Source organism: Carcharhinus amblyrhynchos, chromosome 11 (genome assembly GCF_965287045.1).
Source record: "Carcharhinus amblyrhynchos chromosome 11, sCarAmb.v2.hapA, whole genome shotgun sequence".
NCBI lineage: Eukaryota > Metazoa > Chordata > Chondrichthyes > Carcharhiniformes > Carcharhinidae > Carcharhinus > Carcharhinus amblyrhynchos.
Window position 1 is genome coordinate 42902032 of NC_137334.1, and position 21041 is coordinate 42923072.

General features: G+C 37.9%; 1 protein-coding gene across 9 annotated transcripts in view; it reads right to left on the reverse strand.

Annotated features, from left to right (window-relative positions):
• Nucleotides 1-37: 37 nt before the first annotated feature.
• The window catches only part of LOC145350068 (homeobox protein Hox-D3a-like), a 28465-nt gene continuing 7461 nt past the window's right edge, over nucleotides 38-21041 (reverse strand). For 3 of the 9 annotated variants that reach the window (XM_080198920.1, XM_080198921.1, XM_080198922.1), the window contains 3 exons: nucleotides 20634-20730; nucleotides 8393-8472; nucleotides 38-1578 (listed from right to left, as the gene is read on the reverse strand). In XM_080198920.1, coding sequence (XP_080055046.1) covers nucleotides 830-1578; nucleotides 8393-8472; nucleotides 20634-20730 — 926 coding nt within the window. In that variant the 3' untranslated portion in view covers nucleotides 38-829. Of the gene's footprint in view, nucleotides 1579-3066; nucleotides 3604-8392; nucleotides 8473-9840; nucleotides 9936-15283; nucleotides 15320-15508; nucleotides 15656-19728; nucleotides 20731-21041 lie in introns of those variants that run through there. The other 6 variants (XM_080198925.1, XM_080198924.1, XM_080198923.1 and 3 more) reach the window with 6 other exon arrangements.

Below are 21041 nucleotides of genomic sequence, written 5' to 3' on the forward strand. Positions count from 1 at the left end.
ATATGCTGCATATGTATTTATAAATAAAGGCTACAGGTTTGTTCAAAGAACACATTTTTATTCTAAATATCTGTTGGAATAGTACCAGACAATTGAAATAAAGTATTCTTATAGAAATGTGTCGTCTATTGTGTAGTGTCACATTTTCTCCGATTTACTACAGTCATAACTTACAATTTGCTTTCAGAAATAACCCTTACATAATCTACAAACACCAGCCACTGATACAACTGCTCAAAAACTATCCTCTCATCTAGTTTAAACCCAGGTTTACTAAAGAGGAAAATATGATTGTAACAGACATGGTTCAAACAGGTTAAAGTCAGATTGTAGAAGATCTATAAATCTCACATAAATACATTAAGACGAGGATAAATAAGTGATAGAAAAATCTTTTTTCTTTTCGACTTAAAATAATAAATACATATCGTTGATGTTCAATTCAGTTCGTTCATTATTGAAAAGTACAGAGCTGAAGTTCTGGGCAGTAAGACCAGTTACGGACAGAATCCCAACAAAGTGGAGTGTGTAGAATCTCTGGTCTCTAAATTCCACATTAAGAAGGGTTTGCTGAAAACTGGTCACATGTGTCTTACCTTCCAAAGCACCTATCTCAAGCAATTGTTCCTCTATTTGCATTCTGCGTTACGCTAGGATCTTACGGAAAGGGCTGATTTGTAGACCCTTAAATGAACACAGAAAAGCAATGCAACAGGTAGAAAATGAATGGTGGACAAATACTGCGGCAGTCTCATAGCAGGAGAATATTTGATACAAATGAGGTAATAAAAAAGCGATGTGATATCGCTTGGCAAGCCGTGCTAGTCCGTTACAGATGTGTTAATTTGGGCGCTTCTTGAATTCTTCCCTGAGATGTGTGATGAGGAGTCAGGTCTGTATATGTAGGATGGGGATCACAAGGTCCATGATGGTGATTGCCTGGTATTTGAGCAGCGCAGCTATAGTCCACAGTGGCTGATGAAGGATGAGGAAGATGACTAAGGTTAAACATCGGACCAGAAGCTGGCATTGAATCAACAAAGTTCCCTCCAACATACACAGGGCTGCCCTGCAAGTTGTGATTGGTAAAACTACTATTGCCCTGCATAGTGTGATGGTCGTACTCTGTGCCCGGGTACCTTTTCTGCTGGGGTAGACAGCTGTTATGTGGTGCAGTGTAAGCAGCTAAGCCGTACATACTTTGCTGGGATTTTGTGTAAGATGTTGGTGAAGGAGCCTCGTAACTCAGACTGTTGACAGTGGGGAGCTGGCTTGAGAATCCAATGTTACTTGGCGCGGTCAAAAGCGGACTTCTGTCTGGAGAATGTCCAACAGGGGAGTGCATGATCCCTTTGGACTTTTGATCCTTTTTATATTTCATTCTTCTGTTCTGGAACCAGATCTTTATCTGGCGTTCGGTTAGGTTTAATAAATTGGCCATCTCAACTCGCCGAGGACGGCACAAATAACGATTAAAGTGAAATTCCTTTTCCAGTTCGACCAGCTGTGCGCTGGTGTAGGCTGTACGGACTCTCTTGGAAGATGGACCGGGTGGGCTTTTATCCTCACAATTGTCACCTGCAAAATAAAAACATTATATTGGTTCCATACATAAATGTGTAACCCAGCACACCCAGCTTAGAAACCCCGGCGCGTCATAACCCACACACTGATCTAGGAAAATAACTATGAACCGAGTTTTTAACCATTTCATCCACAGCTTCCCAAACTCCAACCTAATGCAATGGCCAAACTTAACCATCTGAAGGATAATATTTTGATGCCATACAAAAGTGGGTTAATAGTTGCTTTAAAATTAAAGTAAACCTTTGGGGGACTAGCAGGGTAAATACTTGGCGTTTCGGGGGGTAGGGCCTGGGTGGGATTGTTGTTGGTGCAGGCTCGATGGACCGAATGGCCTCATTCTGCACTGCAGGGATTCTATGATTTGACGTCTTATGTAAATTGTTCAGTTGGCTGTTAAGTACTTTGGGCCGTCTTGGGGACGTGAAAGGCGCTAGGTAAATGCAAGTTGTTTTTCTTTTCTTTGGCATATGCGGTAAATACTGTTTGCCGAATCACGAGGTTGTCTATTCACTGACTCCTTCGGAGTTTCCAGCAAAAATTTCAGTAACGTCATAAACGAACAATTTCACATGGAATCATTTTAAATAAAAACATTTATCTCGACATATTGACCCATAATTTGGAATGTGACAATTGTGCCATGTTGTTTCCCAGATTGCAGTTCAATTGGTATGAGGAGATACTTACCTTAAAACTGGTGAACAAACTCATTCCGAAGAAAATATTACGGAGAAGTGGAAGATTATTTTTTTAGAAAAAGAGTAGTTGGAAAGCCAAACGCTTGATATTATGTTATCATGCAGTGCAATGATTAGTTGACTCGATGCGTATTTTTGTTTAGTGTGCAAGTTGAATGGGTGTTTAGTTATTCTCATCTGGAATACAGTTGCTAGTCCCCACAAGGATACAATGAGAAGATGAAACATGTTCCCATTAGAAGTATTTCCATCATGTACCATACTTAGATCATATGAACTCGAACATCTGCATTTCCAAGCAATGTGAATGAGCAGAAAAATAAAATGAGAGATACAATCAACTTAAATTATATGTAAAGGAGATATAAACACATTCTTGAAATAATTCTACTTCAATAGATTCTGCTCCGTCAAGGGCAAAGTCCACAGTGATAAAATAAGAGTATTTGAGCCGCCTGCAATAATTGCGTGTATTAGGATTGCGCCATGTGACATTAGAGAATCAGAGAAGGGCCAGCCTATTGTTTCAGGCATTCCCTTCTTTCCCTCATCAACCCTTCCGGAATGTGCCAAGTTACTCAAGCAGTCACTTAGGATTCAATGACTTATAAATTACAAAAATGTTTACGAAATGCCCTGAAAAGATGTAATGATCCCTTTGCTCTCCCCAACATTGGAAAGTCCATTAGAGGGAAATACTCCCACCTTGGTGAGACTGTTTGGTAAAATTGTTAAGACTATTTGTGATTCAAAGTTGAAAAAGTGAAGTTCTGAAGGCTACCTGCAACTGGGCAGTTGTTTTTCTGCTTGGCATTTTGGCGAGACTCTTTCATCCAGGGAAAGATTTGCTTGGTGAGAGTAGCAGCTGGGCTGGCTGAAGAATTGGAAATAGACTTGGCTCTTTTCTGTGATGAGGTGTTGCTTGCATTGGGTGAGGGTGGTAAAGGAGGTGGCTGCTGTGGCTCATTGATGGTTGGGGGCTGGGCAGTGCCCTGGCTGCCACTTGTTCTCATACAGTTGCCATTTATATCGGTAGGCTTATGGCTTGGGGCTCTAACACCGGATGTCTGAATGGGGCACGTCGAACTTTGATAATCATTTTCAACAGATGATGGCTGGTAGGCCTGGTGGCTAGAAGTGTAGCTGTATGCGTTGGTCTTTTGGTAGGAGTAACCGCCGAATATTCCGGAGTTATCGTAGTAAGTCGCTTTTTGCATCTCGCTATTTCGAAATGATAGGGTCTTAACACCCTTATCGAATAGCATTGACACCTCCGATCACGTGGCACTGTCACGCCAATCACAGGTCTGCAGCAGTCCTTGAGGTTATGAGGCAAAAGACAATAATGGTGAAACATTAGGAACTCATAATTCAGCGTGAAAAACATAAACGGCGGCCCATAAATAAAATCTCATATCACATCCGTCAGCAGAATTTGAGTTTCCCTTCTTCTATGAATTACTATTTTACTATTTTACGAGATAATAAGCTGCTGAAATGTAACATAAATTACTCGACAACTTCTGTAAGACATTTATATCTTTACTAGGTGTTTATGTGTTGGTACCTTCCAAAGAATTAGCTTCAATTTGTAAACTCGGGAAGCGATTATTTTCAGGATATATAGAAAACATCTATAGTTCAAACGATCTGCAATGTATTGCTGTTGCATTCTTCTTCGATGGCAATTTATTAATATTTCAATGCACTATGTATTACTCTTTTATTAATACCTACCTTGGATATGACTCTTCTATAATTATGCTATCTTGATTTTTAACAAGACATAATTATTTAGCAGTTAAGAAATATAATAAACTTCTGAAATGCTTCACATCACATGGAAAACAACGGGTTTTATGCTAAGGCTTTATTATTCCATAGACTCAAAACAGTGGAAGTCAAAGAACGCTAAAAATGTCCCAGTCATGCTTGACAGAAGTGGACTTCGGTGGGACACACAGTGCTATTCCAGCTGGCTTCACTGATTGAGGCCATTTTTATAATGGTGAGAAACAAAAAGGCCCCTCTCAAAAAGAACGAAAAAACCACAGTCACAGGCGACTTGTTCGCCTGCAGCATTTGCTGGGGGTACAGACCGTTTTATTCTGTGATCTAGACAGTGTTACACAAGACATGATGGATCGAACCAGTTTTAAAAGCTGAAAAACCAACGAAGTGTTCCCTCGCCATTGTTGGTTTCTTTTTCTTCAACGTAAGGCGAGGTTTGTGTGAAGGGAATGCCTTGCTTTCTGTTACATCTCTCTGCTTTATAACAGAGGGCAGGCAGTTTAGTTAAAGTATAACTAGCATCTATTCAATCGTTTTGTTCTAATTAAAACAGAGAAATAAGCAAGTCAGCATTTTACATCTACATGCTGCTGCTTGCGTCGGTTTTAGTTCAAGCAGCCATCTGCAAAATAGCAGATATTACGGGACAAAATTATCTCTTTGGACATATCTGTGAAAAATATCAGCATAGTAACCTAAAACAAAAAAGCGAGTAAAAGCGCGTTTAGCCTTTAGTAACTGGCAATCTTTCTTAGATAAATGTTCGTAACATAAGAATCGATTTGAAAGAATGGAGATCAGACTCTTGCAGTTGTAACAATAGTTGTCTGAAAACACTATATTACATATAAACTATTTAAATATCATATTTTTCCAATTTATGTACTGTCTGCAATTTGATGACCCTATCACAAAACTGCTAATCCTTCTTTCCGTAATTGTGAATTTATTATTAAACCAATCGTCTTTTATTTCTCGCAAGCTCTGGATCAATTATTTATTAAATGTGTTCAACATAGTGAGGGGACTCCCCAGTAAGTGCATTTGTGCTGAAATGAGGGGCTCAGCAATAAAGCCGAATTTTTTGATTGAAATATGGCATCTTGTGCTCCGAGTTGAGGTTGCCTACGCGATTTGTCAAACTAGGAGGTTATTTCTGTGTCTGGAATTAAATGATCAAAAACGAGGGTTAAAACAAATCATTGTGAAATATACTGGAACCGTTACACGAAAATGATTGGCCGGTATTTTAAGTCTTAAGTACGATACCTTGTCTGCAAAATCATTTAAATAAAGCGTATACCCGTATAAACCGTCACAAGCATTGGACGTGTGACTTATCTGCTACTACATCACGTCACAAATAGATTTTCGATTCATTTAGAAAAAGCCTTCAGCCATACAGGACTTGACATTCTAATGAAATATGAGTTTATGATCTGCGGCCTCCAAAGTAGCAGTCAGGCACACGTGCACATTTCAGCTGTTTCTTTACGAAAAAAAAGTCAATGTTTTGCTTTCCTGCCCTATGTTGTCTGTTTCTGTGTTTCGTGGCATTTTATTTTCTTTTGTTATTCTTCTTTCACCTCCTATCCATGCGCGCGCCATTCTAGTTTCATAATTTTGGCATTATATTGCCGCCTTTTACTTAGCTATTCATCTGAAATTTAATTGCAAATCTGCTCACTCACTCCCCACCCCCTCCTATGCCTATCTAATCTGTGTTATGTGTAAGAGATAAGGAAGTAACTCAGTATTATTTACTGCCACGGGATCTGAACCTACGCCATTGCAGCCAGCCCCTTCGATTGTAGTGGATTTGAAGGCGCTATCTTCAGAATATCAAAACTAACATTAATATTAAGGTATTGTGAAAAGGTTGTGGTGAAGCGGCAGATCTGGTTCAGAAACACCAACTGCTTGTGAACTCTGTTTGAACCTAAATCGCAGCCACGGGCCATAAATCATTTGGACAATGGTCAACTGTTTCTGCGTTCATCTTTCAGATCTTTCTTACCTTACATGTTTTTTTTAAATGCAAGGGTGCATCACCTAATACAAAGATTTGATAAGTAACACCTTGTTCTGGACCATCACCCTTTATTTTTGGTGCGTTGTTGAATACATTATCTGCATCTGCCGGGCCCATGGCGCAAAATAATGCCAAAAATTATTAAACACTCTTGGCTAACATAAATGGCAAGTTTCCCCGCAACATTAATGGAAAGTAGAAGGGCGAAAGAGGCACCAGTGACACATGCACCATGAAAGGATTGAAGTCATGGGTTAACTTTCCATCTTCCTTTCTCCTAGGTTTCAAATTCGTCTGAACAGCGTGTTACAAAAGTTAAACTGCTTTAACACATACTTGAGTAAATAGTAAAGCTACATCGTTAGTAATATGTGTTTCCTTGTGTGCTCTGGTTCGCTATTTTGTGTCACATGCACTGTTTTATTTGACCATGGCCAGACAACTGAAGAAACAGTTTCTATCGTTGAACTAGCAATCAAATAATTGCTTTCCGTTTTCTTTTGTTTTCAATTTAATCTTAACAGAGTAGTCTAAGAATGTAAAAGCCAGCTACAAAGGTGGGCAGTTCGTCGTTATTAAGGAGCTAGAGCCCTCACAGTGCATATCAATGCACCTGTCATTGTGTGCTACGCAAAATTTATGACTGCTAGTGCTATGGTCGTAAACGCTTCACTACAGAATGAAAAGGAAAACACTTCCAAAGACTTGCTATCTTCAGAAGTGCAAAACAGTTACAGCGTAGGAGGAAAGACCAGAAAAAGAATGCCCAGACTCCACAAGTTTCTTATCTACGAGGCGTTTCGCCAACTCTTGCAGGATTTTATATAAACCATTGAAACTTGCCAGGAAATTTGAAATACGGCTCAGACCGCAAGCTTTCCACATCTAGCAGAAGCGCGTGGCTGGAGCGGGAGGAACTGAAAACTGTCTTTGCTAAACGTCAGCTGGGATCCAAATTTGAAATCAAAGGTTTGACTTCAGGTATGAAGCCGGGAGAAAAAGGCGATCAAACAGCACAAGAAGCTTTTCACTTTTACTTTGTGTCTGGCAGGCGTTTTCAATGTAATTTTATTCGTTATATACGTCAGCTATTTTAAACTGTAACGAGTTCTACACTTTCTCAGAACTTGCTTAACCATGTGATGTATTTTGTTAAACATCCTACACGAAAATTTGTTGCCTTCGGCCATTGCGCTCCAGAAGAAGCAGATTATTCTTGGGACATGGCAATGTTGATTATGTTTATACTTTGAGGATCAGTCCTGGCAGAGGGACCTGTTCCTATTTCAGTTTGCATCTCATCCAACCTCTTCCAAAACGGTGCTTGATTACTAAATTGTGGACATCGAAGAACTTTATTTTGAAAATGGAATGGCCTGTCTAGAAAAATAATTCACGATTTGTAGGTAAAGGCAACAGGGTCTCCATCCCTAAACCAAATATTCATCCGGTTTCAGGTTTTAACCTATTTCATATGAGGTCTTTCATTCTATCTAGAGTAAGTGGGATAAACGCGCTCATTGTGTAGACTATAACGGTTGAACAGATTGTACGGTTCCTCAATCCAATTCACAATCCATTTTTGTGTTTTATCCAGAAATCGTACTCCTGTTATACAACCCAATTAACTTGTAAACTAGGCACAGTCCGAACAGTCGGTCTCTCGTGCAAGTGCGATATGTGTTGCAAAAAGGGAGAAAAAGAGATGGAACAAAAATGTGGAGTTGAGACTGAGTGAGAAAGATTAAAGGTCCGACGTCAAATTAACTAGATGGAATATTACAGCTCAAAGGAAACATTCCAATACTTCGTCAAACGTGCCCCCATTAAGATTTAACGAAACGCACCCAGGTTTACATATTGGTTAGAAACATTCCTCATTCTGAGCATTAAAATTTGCCATGAAGTGATTAGCTTAAGTACGATCTCTTTCCCGTTTTTAATTGTACTGGTTCTTTCGTAGGCCTTAATGGTCCATTGCATAGACGTGTTACCACGACGCAGATTCAATTTATCAGAATCACAGATTATTTTGCAAAAGCATTGAGTTCTAGCACAGAGAAGAAACAGATTCTTAATAGGCGTAATAACAGGCACCAATAAGGAAACTCAACGATCACCTCCCTGCCTGTTTAAATAATGAATTTCGTTTCTTCTATATGTGTTCCAGTAGTTAAGACATAAAACCATGAACTAAATCCCCAGGGGTAAATTTCATTTACTGATTGACCAGAACACCAGATTCTGCTACAAATGGGAAGGAGCGAAAAATATAAAAACTCACCACCGATTTTTTTTCTATCTTCTTTTGGTTGGATTGGATTTGGAATCTGTCCAGATTGATCAGAGGGCACGGGTTTTGTTCTGAAAGCAGAAAATGTAATTAAATACTTTCATCGACACTAATATAATTTCTCTATATCCTATATATTTTAGGTCATCTTATTGACTGCTATCAAACAAAGAAGTGAAAGGACCTTGCAACGGGCCGCTAAGATCCATTTCTGACTGTGGACAATGTATTTCTTTGTTATTTACATAAAATGCGTGGAAAAAAACAATGTTTCCTTGTGAGCTTTAATCAAATGGCTTCGTGATTTGGTTATTTTTTTAAAAAAAAGAAAAGAATGTTAACTTGCTTTGTTTCCGAAATTAGAAATTGGATACCACTAAATAGCAATGCTACATGATTAATGAGTTGAGCTGCATTGTCAGTGAATTTAAAAAGGAGGGAAGAAAGGGTTAAATAAATTTAAAGTCGGTAAAGATTATGGTAGGGCATTTGGCTTCTTAAAAAAAATGCCGAAGAACCGCCTCCCGAGAATCTGAATACACAACAACAAATCATTCTTTTCCAGCGATTTTCATAATCCAAATTGTTATTGCGGAAACATGAAGCTATTAATAGCATCAAGCATTTCAGATCGGAACTTCAATTTAAAGTACCAGAAATGTGCCTCGAGGGTGGGCTTATTACCCAATGAACATGATATTTTGGGGCCTACTGCTCTTGGTCGGGAAATAGATCGTTCAGTGGGGCCCTTTCATGGAAAATGGGCCTGAACGGAGCAGTAAATAAGAATCACACTTTTATATCATGCAGTCTCTTGGTTTCCTCGAACTCACTCCAATCCACTTTTTGCAGATTGCCAATATTAACATTCTTCATAATAAAAAAGGCGTCTATTTCTTTTCCAGATGAAGCTTAAATCTGTGCGTTTAAGCAGAAACTACCACCGTTGTCGAACATTTTATAGCCAGCTAACCTAACAATACAAATATGGAGGTTAGCAAGAAAGGGCCTGGCGCCATATATAAAGTTCATGAATAATGTATTATATTGACAGGCGGTTATGCTTTGTCATTGGGATACCAAACATCATGTAATATTTTATATCGATCAGGCAGGCTCATAATGCTCGCTATAAAGAGTTTGGTTAAACAAAAAAAGTAACTAAAATACAATAACACAACACGGCCGAATCCCCCAAACTTCAAATCAATCTACAAGAAGCAGATAGGAGGTGAAACGAAGCTGAAGTCAGGCAGGAACTGCATTTCAGGGAATGTTATATCAATTCAAAGCACATGCTTTACATTTGAAAATATATTTAAGAAAAAAAAACAACTGTGGCCAGATCAGAGGGACAAAGAAATCGCCGTCATTAGATGACAATATGTAAGAATCATAAGGCTTTGAAATGACCTTTGGCTTGTACAGCAATAACTCACCACTTAATGAACAACGAACGGAAGCGCCTCCACTACCTCACAATACAGCCCATCACACAACTTCACCATGGCTTTTCTATCCCTCTTTAATCCCACTAAGACGCAGCACTTTGCAAACTAGTCTCTCCAACTTGTGTCTATATAGTTTGAAGTTAGAAGAGGATCCAAATCACAGACGGCAAGGCATCGCGTCCTCGGTCCAATGCCTCCCACCATAATGTGTGTAATGTATTCACGTGGCCATACGTCAATTTAAAAGGTTTTATTTCTCAGTAATCACTGGAAGTAAATTAAGTATTTGCAGGGCAAAGTCGCTACTTTTCCAGAAAGCAAGAACATTCGGCAAGCTTTAAACACTTGGCTGCTTTCAAACAGTTACTGATAACTTAAGTGTGCTCAGCTATGACCTGGACGGTAAGTTTTTAAACATCTTATTGATTTCACAGCAGTGTAAGAGAGCTCTCAAACTATCATCCTAGAAGTTAGAAGCAGAATATCCGTGTAAAATAGAGTGGGCAGAATGAATACGTCGGAAAGTTCTGGAAAACTTTTCTTGTCACTTTCTTAAATTGTTAAACTGATTTTAAGAACGATGCCTTGTTTATTACTTTCAGTGTCTCCCAAAACATAGTGCAGCACAAGCCATGAATCCAGGGCGGTTACTGTACATGGTGCCTGAAAAAGTTGTAACTTTTTTCAGAGATGAAAAGTTTTAAAGCCACACGAGCAAGCGAACGTTGATGGTTACCATGACGTGAGCCGAGGAGAGGTTTATTGAAATTTTAGGTGAAGTTATAAATGAGTGGCCCCATCGAGCAAAATGAAATGCTACTCAGAGTAATTGGATTCAGCTGACTAACATGGCAGCCCAGCAGCTTCGAGGCATGCAGCAATGAAAAATGCTCCACGCAAAAGTTTTTACCGAGCAAAGCACGTATGCAGACTGCAAAACGACGTTTATGTCTGTGGACATTCGGAGGAAAATGCACAAATCTGCATGCGAGTAATGTAAATTTGGATAATTTATATGTTTACATTGAGAAGAAAAACGAAAAGCTCTCTGTTATTAATATTCAGATTACAGCGAATAGTACTATTGTTATATGAACTTAAAATTGAATTTCTGAAAGAAACAATTTGAATCATATTCCCGATCCTACCTTAGATTAACTTCAGACCAGCGTGTTATGTACAGTAATAGCATTAAGATATGTCTAAAAGTAGGAATTATTATTATACAACTGGAAAATAGTACAGTTGCATTCTTAATAGCAATTAATAAGAGTAATTGAATGCGTTTCTAGAACTGAAAGAGAGAAAAAAAACAAGTTAACATTAAAAATTTAGAATCTACTGGAACAAGTTCGCCCACATACCAGGATTTAAATATGATGATTTCGTTTTTGAAATTTACCCAAATTGGTTAACTGTAAGAGCATCACTACAAAAATATTGTCCAGTGATTATCTTCTGACACGATTGTTGAGTTAACATGATATTGATATTTATTTAGCATGTAAATACATTTTAAAAATGCGGATATGGTGATTTCCTAGAAATTCACAAGTAGTTTTCCTTGAAGGACAATAACATTAATTGAGAAATAATTTATACAGGCTGCTGCAATAACTTTAGCCCGCAATATATTTCTGAAGCGCATAAATCAAAGAAGACTGCAGCCTGACGATAAGCTAGAGACAACAAATTAATGTGATTTACGATCTAAGTTTGCTAGTGACAGTTTGAAAAGTTCCCTGGGTTTCTGTGCCTTTTTATTTCGTTTTCCTTTTACATAAAACTGCAGAATCAGCTAAAATGCGCCACAAGACAAATCTGGGACTGCTCTGGATTGTCCGATCTAACCTTTCTCAAATTGCGCACTTTGGTGAATGAGCAAATGTTTCTTTCCTCTATAAATCGCCATACTTTGCTACAAAATCAGGTTCCTGGTTTGCTTCTCAAATGGGAACAATGCACTAGTTTGTCTCAGAATTTCATACAATTTGGCATGAATAATATACCCTCTTGCTGAAGGCATTATCCAAACCTACTTCTAAAGGTTCATATTATCATACGATTGCTTACCTGTGTGTCAATTTATCATAAATCTATGCTTCTCAAACTCAATTTCTTAGCCTGCAGCTGCGAATAATATCCTGCGCCGTTTGTCTGGAGACAGTGCTGTCTTAAACCAGATCTTGCGGTTTTGCAGACATTTCGATACGAAATGCAGACGGTATTCCCGATAGAAATGGCTTCAGTCTCAGGGACAACTACCAATAAAAACGGCGTACAGAGATGCATTAGCTTTTAGATCTAAACCGAGACTTTAGAATCGAGCATTCGACGAGGAAATGGTATTGATAAACCGGTAGGTATTCCTTTAAAAAAGTTGCAATTTATGAATTTTATAGTGCAACGGATACCTTTTATAATCAGAAAATATAGGCGCTGCCTCAAGATACAGGCATATTTGTTCACGTGATCTGTGTTACCAGATTGTTCTGATTGAGCCAGTAAGTTGAGCCAGCGCTACCTCACTAACATCTATTTAATATGGATTGTTTGGTGCTTTGAGTCACTTCTTACATTAACACTAATGAAGAGCTGAATGAAAATTAAATATTCGGTGTTGCATTTGTAAAAGCATTGTGAGGTAGCGTCTTTCAGAACAGTACCACGTTCACTAAATTGAACAATAGATTTGTATTTTATTGCCTTTTCATAGCCTCTAGGCTGCAGGCTGCTTATCATTCCTCCTGGTGTATTGAGTTGATTAGTGCACTCATTTACTTAATCTAACAAGTATTACTTTTGGAAGAATCGGATTCTGTGTATATGTACATATATTTACATTGTATATGACCAAGGCAGCGTATTTATATGAAACACTTCATTTGGTTTAAAATATTTTAGTATTTTGAAAACAATATACATCTATAGGTCTCAAAACCAACACAAAGCTGAGAGTAAAACGACAAAATATGTAATGAAACGACAACAAACAAGGTTAAATGTTGTGGGGTGATCACATAAAAATCTGGCGAATGAATTGGACTTCCTATTAATCCCGTTCAGGTTTGGAATTAGTTGAGAGAAACCGTTAAAGAAATGCTGCAGCAGATACGATTTCTGTGAAACTCAATCTCTCTCCTTTCCAGGAAGAGAAATTAATCATCGTTGGTAACTGCAGTTTTATGCAATGAACTTGATGTCTGTGGACTAGGAATTAATGTGGCATTTTCCCTTTCTCTTTCAGGAGAAGCAGTTTAAATCACAAGGACCAGTGACAATGTCTAGTTACACAAACGTCTCACAAAACCAGACGTTGAATGTCGTTTCATTTAATCTCTGTTAATATTATGTATTTACCCCCGACAAATGTTTTGTGAAATATAATGTTTTTGGTTAGGGAAAATTAATTTCCAGTAACATTCTATCGAATTGCTTAATATTTCTGTTAAATGTTACTTCCAACTGCTCTTAATAACTGAAACATTTGTCTGTAATTTAATAGCAATAAAAAACATTTCTATTGACAGTAATGCATGACCTTATTGCACCTAGCGCTGGCTTAACGCAACATTTATCTAAATTACTTTACCCTCTGTGGCTTATATGGTCGTTATAAAAATATTGCTTTGCAATTACTGCATTATAAATTATTTAAAAGAAAATAAGGCTTACATCTCAATGTTTAACTAAGGCGTCACTTTCGGTCAAAACCTATGTTGAGCGAATTCGAAAGTCTGTTTTGACGATTTTTCAGAATATAACGATTGTTGTAGGGCTTTGTAAAACAGATAAATCTTTTATATCTTTCAAGTTATCCACGTTTGCGACTTTTAAGTAATCACTGTTATAGTATTCTTCGATCCCAAAATTGTAAATAGACCATTTTATTACGCAAGGTTTCCCTTCTCTGATAATTTTATGAGGAGACTAAGATGAAGCAACTAAGTGTTAATGTTTGCCACTGTGGGAACTCAGCTTTACGTGGAACATAATCAAATGGGGACCTGAAGACGGCTTCGACTGCAGCATATGTTCATATAGCAATAAAAAGAAGAGATTTACAATCTTCGCCTGGACTCAGCAGCCTTTCAGGGATTACTAGTAGTGATTTATAACAGAGGAAAATTGTTGACCCCCCCAGCCACCCCCCCCCCAACAACAACTTTCTTCCGATTTAATGAAAAAGTTGTAATTAAAGCGTTTTCATTGATTCGTGTCTGCCTAGTTCTTCGCTGGAGTGGAATTTAACGGTAGATGACACTGAGTTGAAGTGAGAGTCGGCAAAAGAGTAACTTGGCGGTACGACCGCAGCTTTGTCATCAGGAAAACAGCGCTGCATTTGTCATCGGCGAATAACTGAATTAATAGGTTATTGTTTTAATGCATAATTTATTAAAAAAGGAAACGAGCGTTGACTTTACACACGTGACGACAGCACAAATTCAATTTCCAGAAGTGTTTTGTGACAAAAGCAACGGAAGCAATAAATGCCGAGGTTCATTTTGTAAAATATCTCCAATCAATTGAATAAAATCTTTTTTCAAAAGATATCTGCATTTGCCACAGTAATATATGCAGTTTAATTACACTTTTAGAAAGAGGTTTAGGAACTGAGCTGTCATGATATGCCACTCCGATGCTACAACTACAACTTAGGTTAAGGTTTGATATTACTGTTTCACTTTATACCTTAAAATGTTGACTTGCATTTGTTTTTAACCTTTACCACAATAATAAAACTTTTGCACATTATTGTTAAACGGCCAACAATAAAAAGCTAGATTATGCTTGTACTTTATTGTGTTGTATTATCTATATTATACATGTGAGGCATACTTTAATACGACATCCTATTATTATCATACTAACCTCAAATCAGCAAATCAGAATAGAACCATTTTATTACATTATAACATGTACCGACATTGAAAACACAGTTTGTTCCTGTTCTGGGTAGAAATCACAACCATTTATTATTTAAATGAGTCAAGCACGCTCTCCCAGTTTTGTGGATAATCATTTAACAGACTGCTATAGAAAAAACAAAAACTCACTTTCTGTCAAATCAAATCCCCATAGGTGCAAAGGAGACATTTGTTTCATCTTTTAAAGCAAAACATCTATTAAAAAATGAAGCACCAAACGCTCATGAATATAGTTTCTGTAGACTTGGGTACCTGCAATTGTTCTAGTTGAATCTCATTTACAGACTTTCCATTAGATCTCAAAGAAAACAAAATATATGACTCGTGGTATTCAATATAAACTCAGGCCTCTATTTCACTGTGTACAAATAGGCAGCAGATGCCATGACAGCCGGCATTGTTTGCAATAAAGCACAACTAAACCGTAAAATCTACGCCATTTCATGACACTCAACTACGCCTTAATAATAATCTCATCGCAGCCTTACTAACATTTACCCCACCTCCAAAATGCAGCCGGTACAAATTTCTGCATCTGAAGTTTATCATGGTTGTTCCAAAATGTTAAAGCTAATCCGAATAGAAGGTCAGTATATCTGCCTACTACAACTTATGACTGTCGCCTGGTAGCACAGAGTAAGAAGCAAAGGGCGCTATTCATCAAATATATATGACAGTTACATTCATTTGCTATCTTAGCAGAAACAAAACTAAAATTGTTTACCTACCAAGCTTCCATTTTTCAGTTTCTGGCAACGAACCACAACAGCAAAGTGAAATAGCGGACCATTTGTATATAATATTCTTGGGATCTGTTCACTTTTCAAGTGTGATAGAGTCCTTTGCTTGGCCGATTAATGACGACGCCGTGTTTCTTTCGGGACGTACTGCATTAATTATTTAGTAAATCACGTGGCCGAATCAAATATAAAAGGATACATAAAATCTTGCCACCTCTTCTGGACATAATCATAAAATGTATAAGTCTTTACCATTTGAGAAATATTTGGTTGGTAAATATGTTTTAAAATTCTAAAGGGAAAGACTAACAAATATGGCTGTTTAGTAGCGTTGGGTTGCATCAGCTTTGTCCCATTTTGAATGACCAGCCTATGGCATGGTCGGATTGACTCTTTGCCTTCCTTTCAGCTGTTTCTCTTTCCAGGCTAGGAGCAAAATAACGGGGCAGTGTACACATAACAATAACAATTCAGTGAACATTCCTCATTTAAGTTTAAGTTTATTCCGATTTGTTCCATGAAACTAAATATTTAAATTATTTCAATTTTAAGGAAGTCAAATCATAAAAAGTGGGTCTTTAATGTCCGTACTTGTCCCTTAAACATGCATGGAGCTAAATAAATGCGTGTACAAAAAAGTACGCATTTACATTATCGCATATGCAGCCATGCATATATACATACACACATACATCAATACATATACCGTGGCCATATCCACATATGTACACATACACATGTACATACATGCATATACATAAATATATACTCATGCATGAAAAATAGATATATACATACAAACAGCACACAGCTAGATATAATGGTTATATGTAGCCATGGAAAGCTGTGTTGAGCGTCGATAGATATAAATATGCAAGTTGATTGATTGTGATTGATATTATATGTGACGTTGTGAATTTTGAATGATATAACAGTTCAGAAATCATGATGTTGTTTACTTTTATGTTCTGTGCTTCCCTTGTTTGCCTATTCGATATTTATGTGACAAATTACACAGTGAAAGAACTTGAAAATAATTAAGATTCTGAATTTAAAACATCTGAATTATGAATTGTAACCAGTGCCTACTAATACGTGTTGCTGGATAGGTTAAATATTGATAAATTACATGACTAAATGAATATGAGACGTTATCAATTGACCTTGGTGGTAACTGCGGTTAAAAGTAGACTGCTTTTCAAGGAGATAGGTGTTGCACAAAAGTCAAAGTCATATACTGCTTACAGCTTCTTTTAGCATTTATATGCTCTGGTCATTTAGACTGTGCCTTGGAAAAGACACTATTTGCCGCTGATTAATTGCTACTTATTGGGGCTTTTCGCACACATTGTAACTGAGTTTCAGTGACCTCTGTTTGACCAAATATTACAAAATATTTTGAAAAGTTCGTTCAGTTTCACTTTTCGTGGATGGTTGTAGAAGAGAAAGGAGGCTCCATTACGCTCAACTGTCATAGTGGACGGGGCAGACTTTTTTTTTGGGGGGGTGGGGTGTTATTATGAATTATAACTTTGCATAACATGGGCCAGGCCAAAACACCTACACGACAGGATGCTGTGTCCACGCAGAGACGAAAATGTGACTTCTTTTAGTTAAAACAGATGAATTATGACAACATTTTGAAACCTTATCCATAATAAGGATGCACCACTGCTCGAGAATATAATTACTTCCAACCGTACTACTGGACGTTTTGTTTATTTTTGTTGTTTTACTGTTACATATGCGGGGGTATCTTTTAGCTGGCATGAATTCAATTCTGGTTTGACAAACCAACGTGGGCCGTTATTCCACACAAACATCAACCACTGCAACGCGATTTCGAATGTTTTGAACATATTAATGAATGTGGCAAAACTATATTTTTGTGGCGCCTATACGGAAAAAGAGTTACAGTGGAAATCTCAATGCAAGTACTAAGAGATAAATGTTCGGGAGAGTTTCTGAACATTTTCTTTATTCAGCATCGTAGGAAGCAGAGCAAGTACATATTGAGTTGAAAATTAGGCAACGTCTGAAGCTGAGTAAATGAACAACGTCTATGTACTATCATTAGAGGTAATGGCTGAAATGTCACTTCTGTGAAGGTGTAAGGGTGGGAGAAAACTGGGGTTTACAGGCATCGTTCATGATCCTAAAATCTATACGTTCTGAGAATTGATGCAAAAGTTACCCCCGTAGTAATTGGAGTAGTTCATACGTGAGAAACTATTTCAACTGGCTTTAACTAGAGGGTGTCTGTGTTGAAACACATAGAAAAGGCGAAGGGTAGGATTGAGTCCAAAAGGTCAAGGGTTTAGAGGTCAGTCCTCCAGGCTGAAATACAGCTAATCGAATAGAAAATTTGTCCTCTTGGTGAACCTGTTTCTACAGTTTAGCCGAACTTCAGTAAAAATACCTTTTCAGCTTCTCAACATGAAGGCGTCAGAAAAGGACATCTTTGCTTCGCGTGAATCTTAGCGTTTTGTGCTGATGACAATGATTTAAATGGCATAGAGAATATCACTCATTTATAATATCAAGACGTGGATATATTATAGTAATGTCATGTGCAAGTCTGAGAACTACACGGCTTATCCTATAAAGAACAAAGCATCTTGGAATTCGCCTTTTCAAACAGCCCATGTCCAGCTAAGCCAGCTGCAAGCTTGCAGGGCAGTAAAGGGACAGGAAAGAGAGCTGCACCGACAACTTTCTTTTGTTACTGAATGCTACAAAATCGAGTTTGAGCATCGAAATTCCTCGGAAATAGATTTTCTTGACTTCTTGCATTTTGACGGAATTCTGGCATTTCCATCTAAATTGCTGCGTGATTGCGAATAATGATTTCCTGAGAGTTGGCTTGGCACGGTTTCCTTTTAGCGGATTAGCTAGCCCATTAACACGATACCCTCCGGACTTTTTTCTCCCTTTAAATACACAGCCTTTCTACCGATAGCTTCGATTATTTTAAGGCAATATTGTGGACACTCGCCATCTTTCTTTTCCAAAGCTCCAGTTTTGCGGGTGGCAGAAAAATCAAATGACCGAAATCTAAGTCATCTCACATTTGTTCGCGCGGTTTTAGTAATGTGTGAGGAGATAGCCCTCAATTGTAATCACACAACTAAACACAATCGCTCGCCGTTCCCCCCCCCCCGCCTCATGATTATCCGAATTCAGAGAAAACACGCTTCATTTTGAGAAGGCTGTACATTCAAATGTTGGGCAATTCCTCACACAATAATAACTTACATTAACTGTGCCCGGGAGAGTTTCTTGAGCATTAAAAAATGTATCTTTATGTTTAACTTATGGAGTAATGTTATCATGAAAACAGTAAGGCATGTTCGAATAGCTAATGAGCTTTTCCTTCGGGGCACCAAAAAGACTTCATTCCATTTAAATATCTGGATATCTTGCAATGAATGGTCGGTTTAAAACATCGCATAAAGGAACTGAATGTGAAATGTCCATGACATACCAATGTGCCACTGATTGATATCGTGAGAATATTGGCACAGTGCATCCAGTCCTGTGTTTCAGGAAGTTCTGACTCGTTTCGCCTGCTTGTAACAACATAACATTAGCTTCCTTCAAACTGCCAGAAACAAGAATCTTCAGCAATTTGTGTTTAGGTGTAAATTACCTAATTGAAGAGCCTCTCGGCTATTGTCCCTGTCCCTCTAAATCAAGCACCAGTGTGTCTTTACAGATTAATAGGCTGGTAAAAAAAAACGAACAGGCTCTTCACAAAGCAAAATATACACGGTGTGGAGAGTTTCTGTTTCTAAACTGTGTACCTTGTAGCATTGTTGTTCGCTCATCCGTTCTGGAGAAAATCGAAAGGAAACGCATTCCCACTTGTAATACTAAACGTTCACAGATTGGTGTAACCAACTTACTCATTTATCAACTAACAACCCGAGAAACAGAGTTTAACAAGCATCCTGAACACAAAGTACTGTTGCAATATTTCACTAACCGCATTTCTCTTTCAGAAACCTTGCTTTAGATTACATCGGTTGGTGTCGTTTCCTAATTTGATATTGAATTGGAGACACTAGATTTTTTGGCATTTTGTATTGTTGCATGTAAGGTCTATTTTCATGACATTTGCACACGATAGCGTCGCAACAGGAGCGGTCGTCACACACAAGATTCCATGTGCAGATACCGAAAAAGGAAAACCACTCACGCTATTTAGCTTATTACTACTAAATTTATTTTTGAACTTTAGTAGTGCGTACGAATTTTGGTATCGTTCTTGAACATAAAAATGTATGCAATCTTGCATTGTAGACTTGTAACAATAATCCATCCAGCAGCACAATTACAAATACCATTTTCTCATTTTAAATAAAGAAACCACATAACACTATCTAATTCCTGATCACTATAAATCTCAAATACCAACACAACATACACAAAGAGATGGAATCGCAAAAATGCACATTACAAGCAAAATAGCTGTGGAAATCAGAAATTACCACAACAAATCACTGGGCCTTCATTGTAAAATAAAAGACCATGAACAAGCGTCGGAGCCTTTCATTTTCATGCGAGCAGACTACACATGTATCTTCCTGGAGTGTACACCTCGCCATGTCTTCAAGGTCTTAATGCCTCGCACTTGTTAAGGTTACTAAGGTGTACTGCATGATAAGAATAGCCACTGACTAAAATCGCAATGGTTTCAGCTGCAGCTAAGGTGACTTTCTCCTTTTTTATTGTTTCATTTCCTACATTTAAGAACAAAGGTGAGGCACAAGACAAGGTCCCTTCAATGCCATAAAAATCAGCAGGAAAGCACCTACAAGCCATGTTATCGGTACATGCAATTTCTGCCTGGAAATGTCTCATTATATACACTTAAAGAGCCACTTAGAAGAAGTGTTTCTATAAACTTGTGAGGTCTGTTTGTTGGTCCTTGGAAACAGTTTGTAACTGTTGATTGGAAGTCGAGGAAGAACCAGAGGATCTGGTCTTTGTGTTAGGCAGTTTGTGATCTTTTTTCCACTTCATTCTTCTGTTCTGAAACCAAATTTTGATCTGGCGTTCGGAAAGACATAAAGTGTGAGCTATTTCAATCCGACGTCGTCGTGTCAGATACCTGTTAAAATGGAATTCCTTTTCCAGTTCTAAAACCTGCTGCCTTGTGTAGGCAGTTCGTGAACGTTTTGGTTCCCCTCCTGTGTAATTAGGGTTCACTGAAAAACAAAACAATTCAAAAACCATTCAAATCTGCACCTAAAGTTTGTCAGCCGCTTTCACCAGTCAGCCCTAGAGGCAACGCCTGCACCGTAATAGTATCTCTGCTAGGAAGTTCAAATAGATATATATATATTGTTACTAAGGATCACTTTAAAGTTCTTACGGAATTGGGGATATAACATGTCCCTGTTACTCTCAGGCTCGAGTTTTCACATGGAGTCAGCCACATGGCCAGCGGCCTATTTCCTCAGCAATAAAAATTTATGATGGGTGTAATTGCTGGTCTTTTTAAAAACCGCTCATAAAT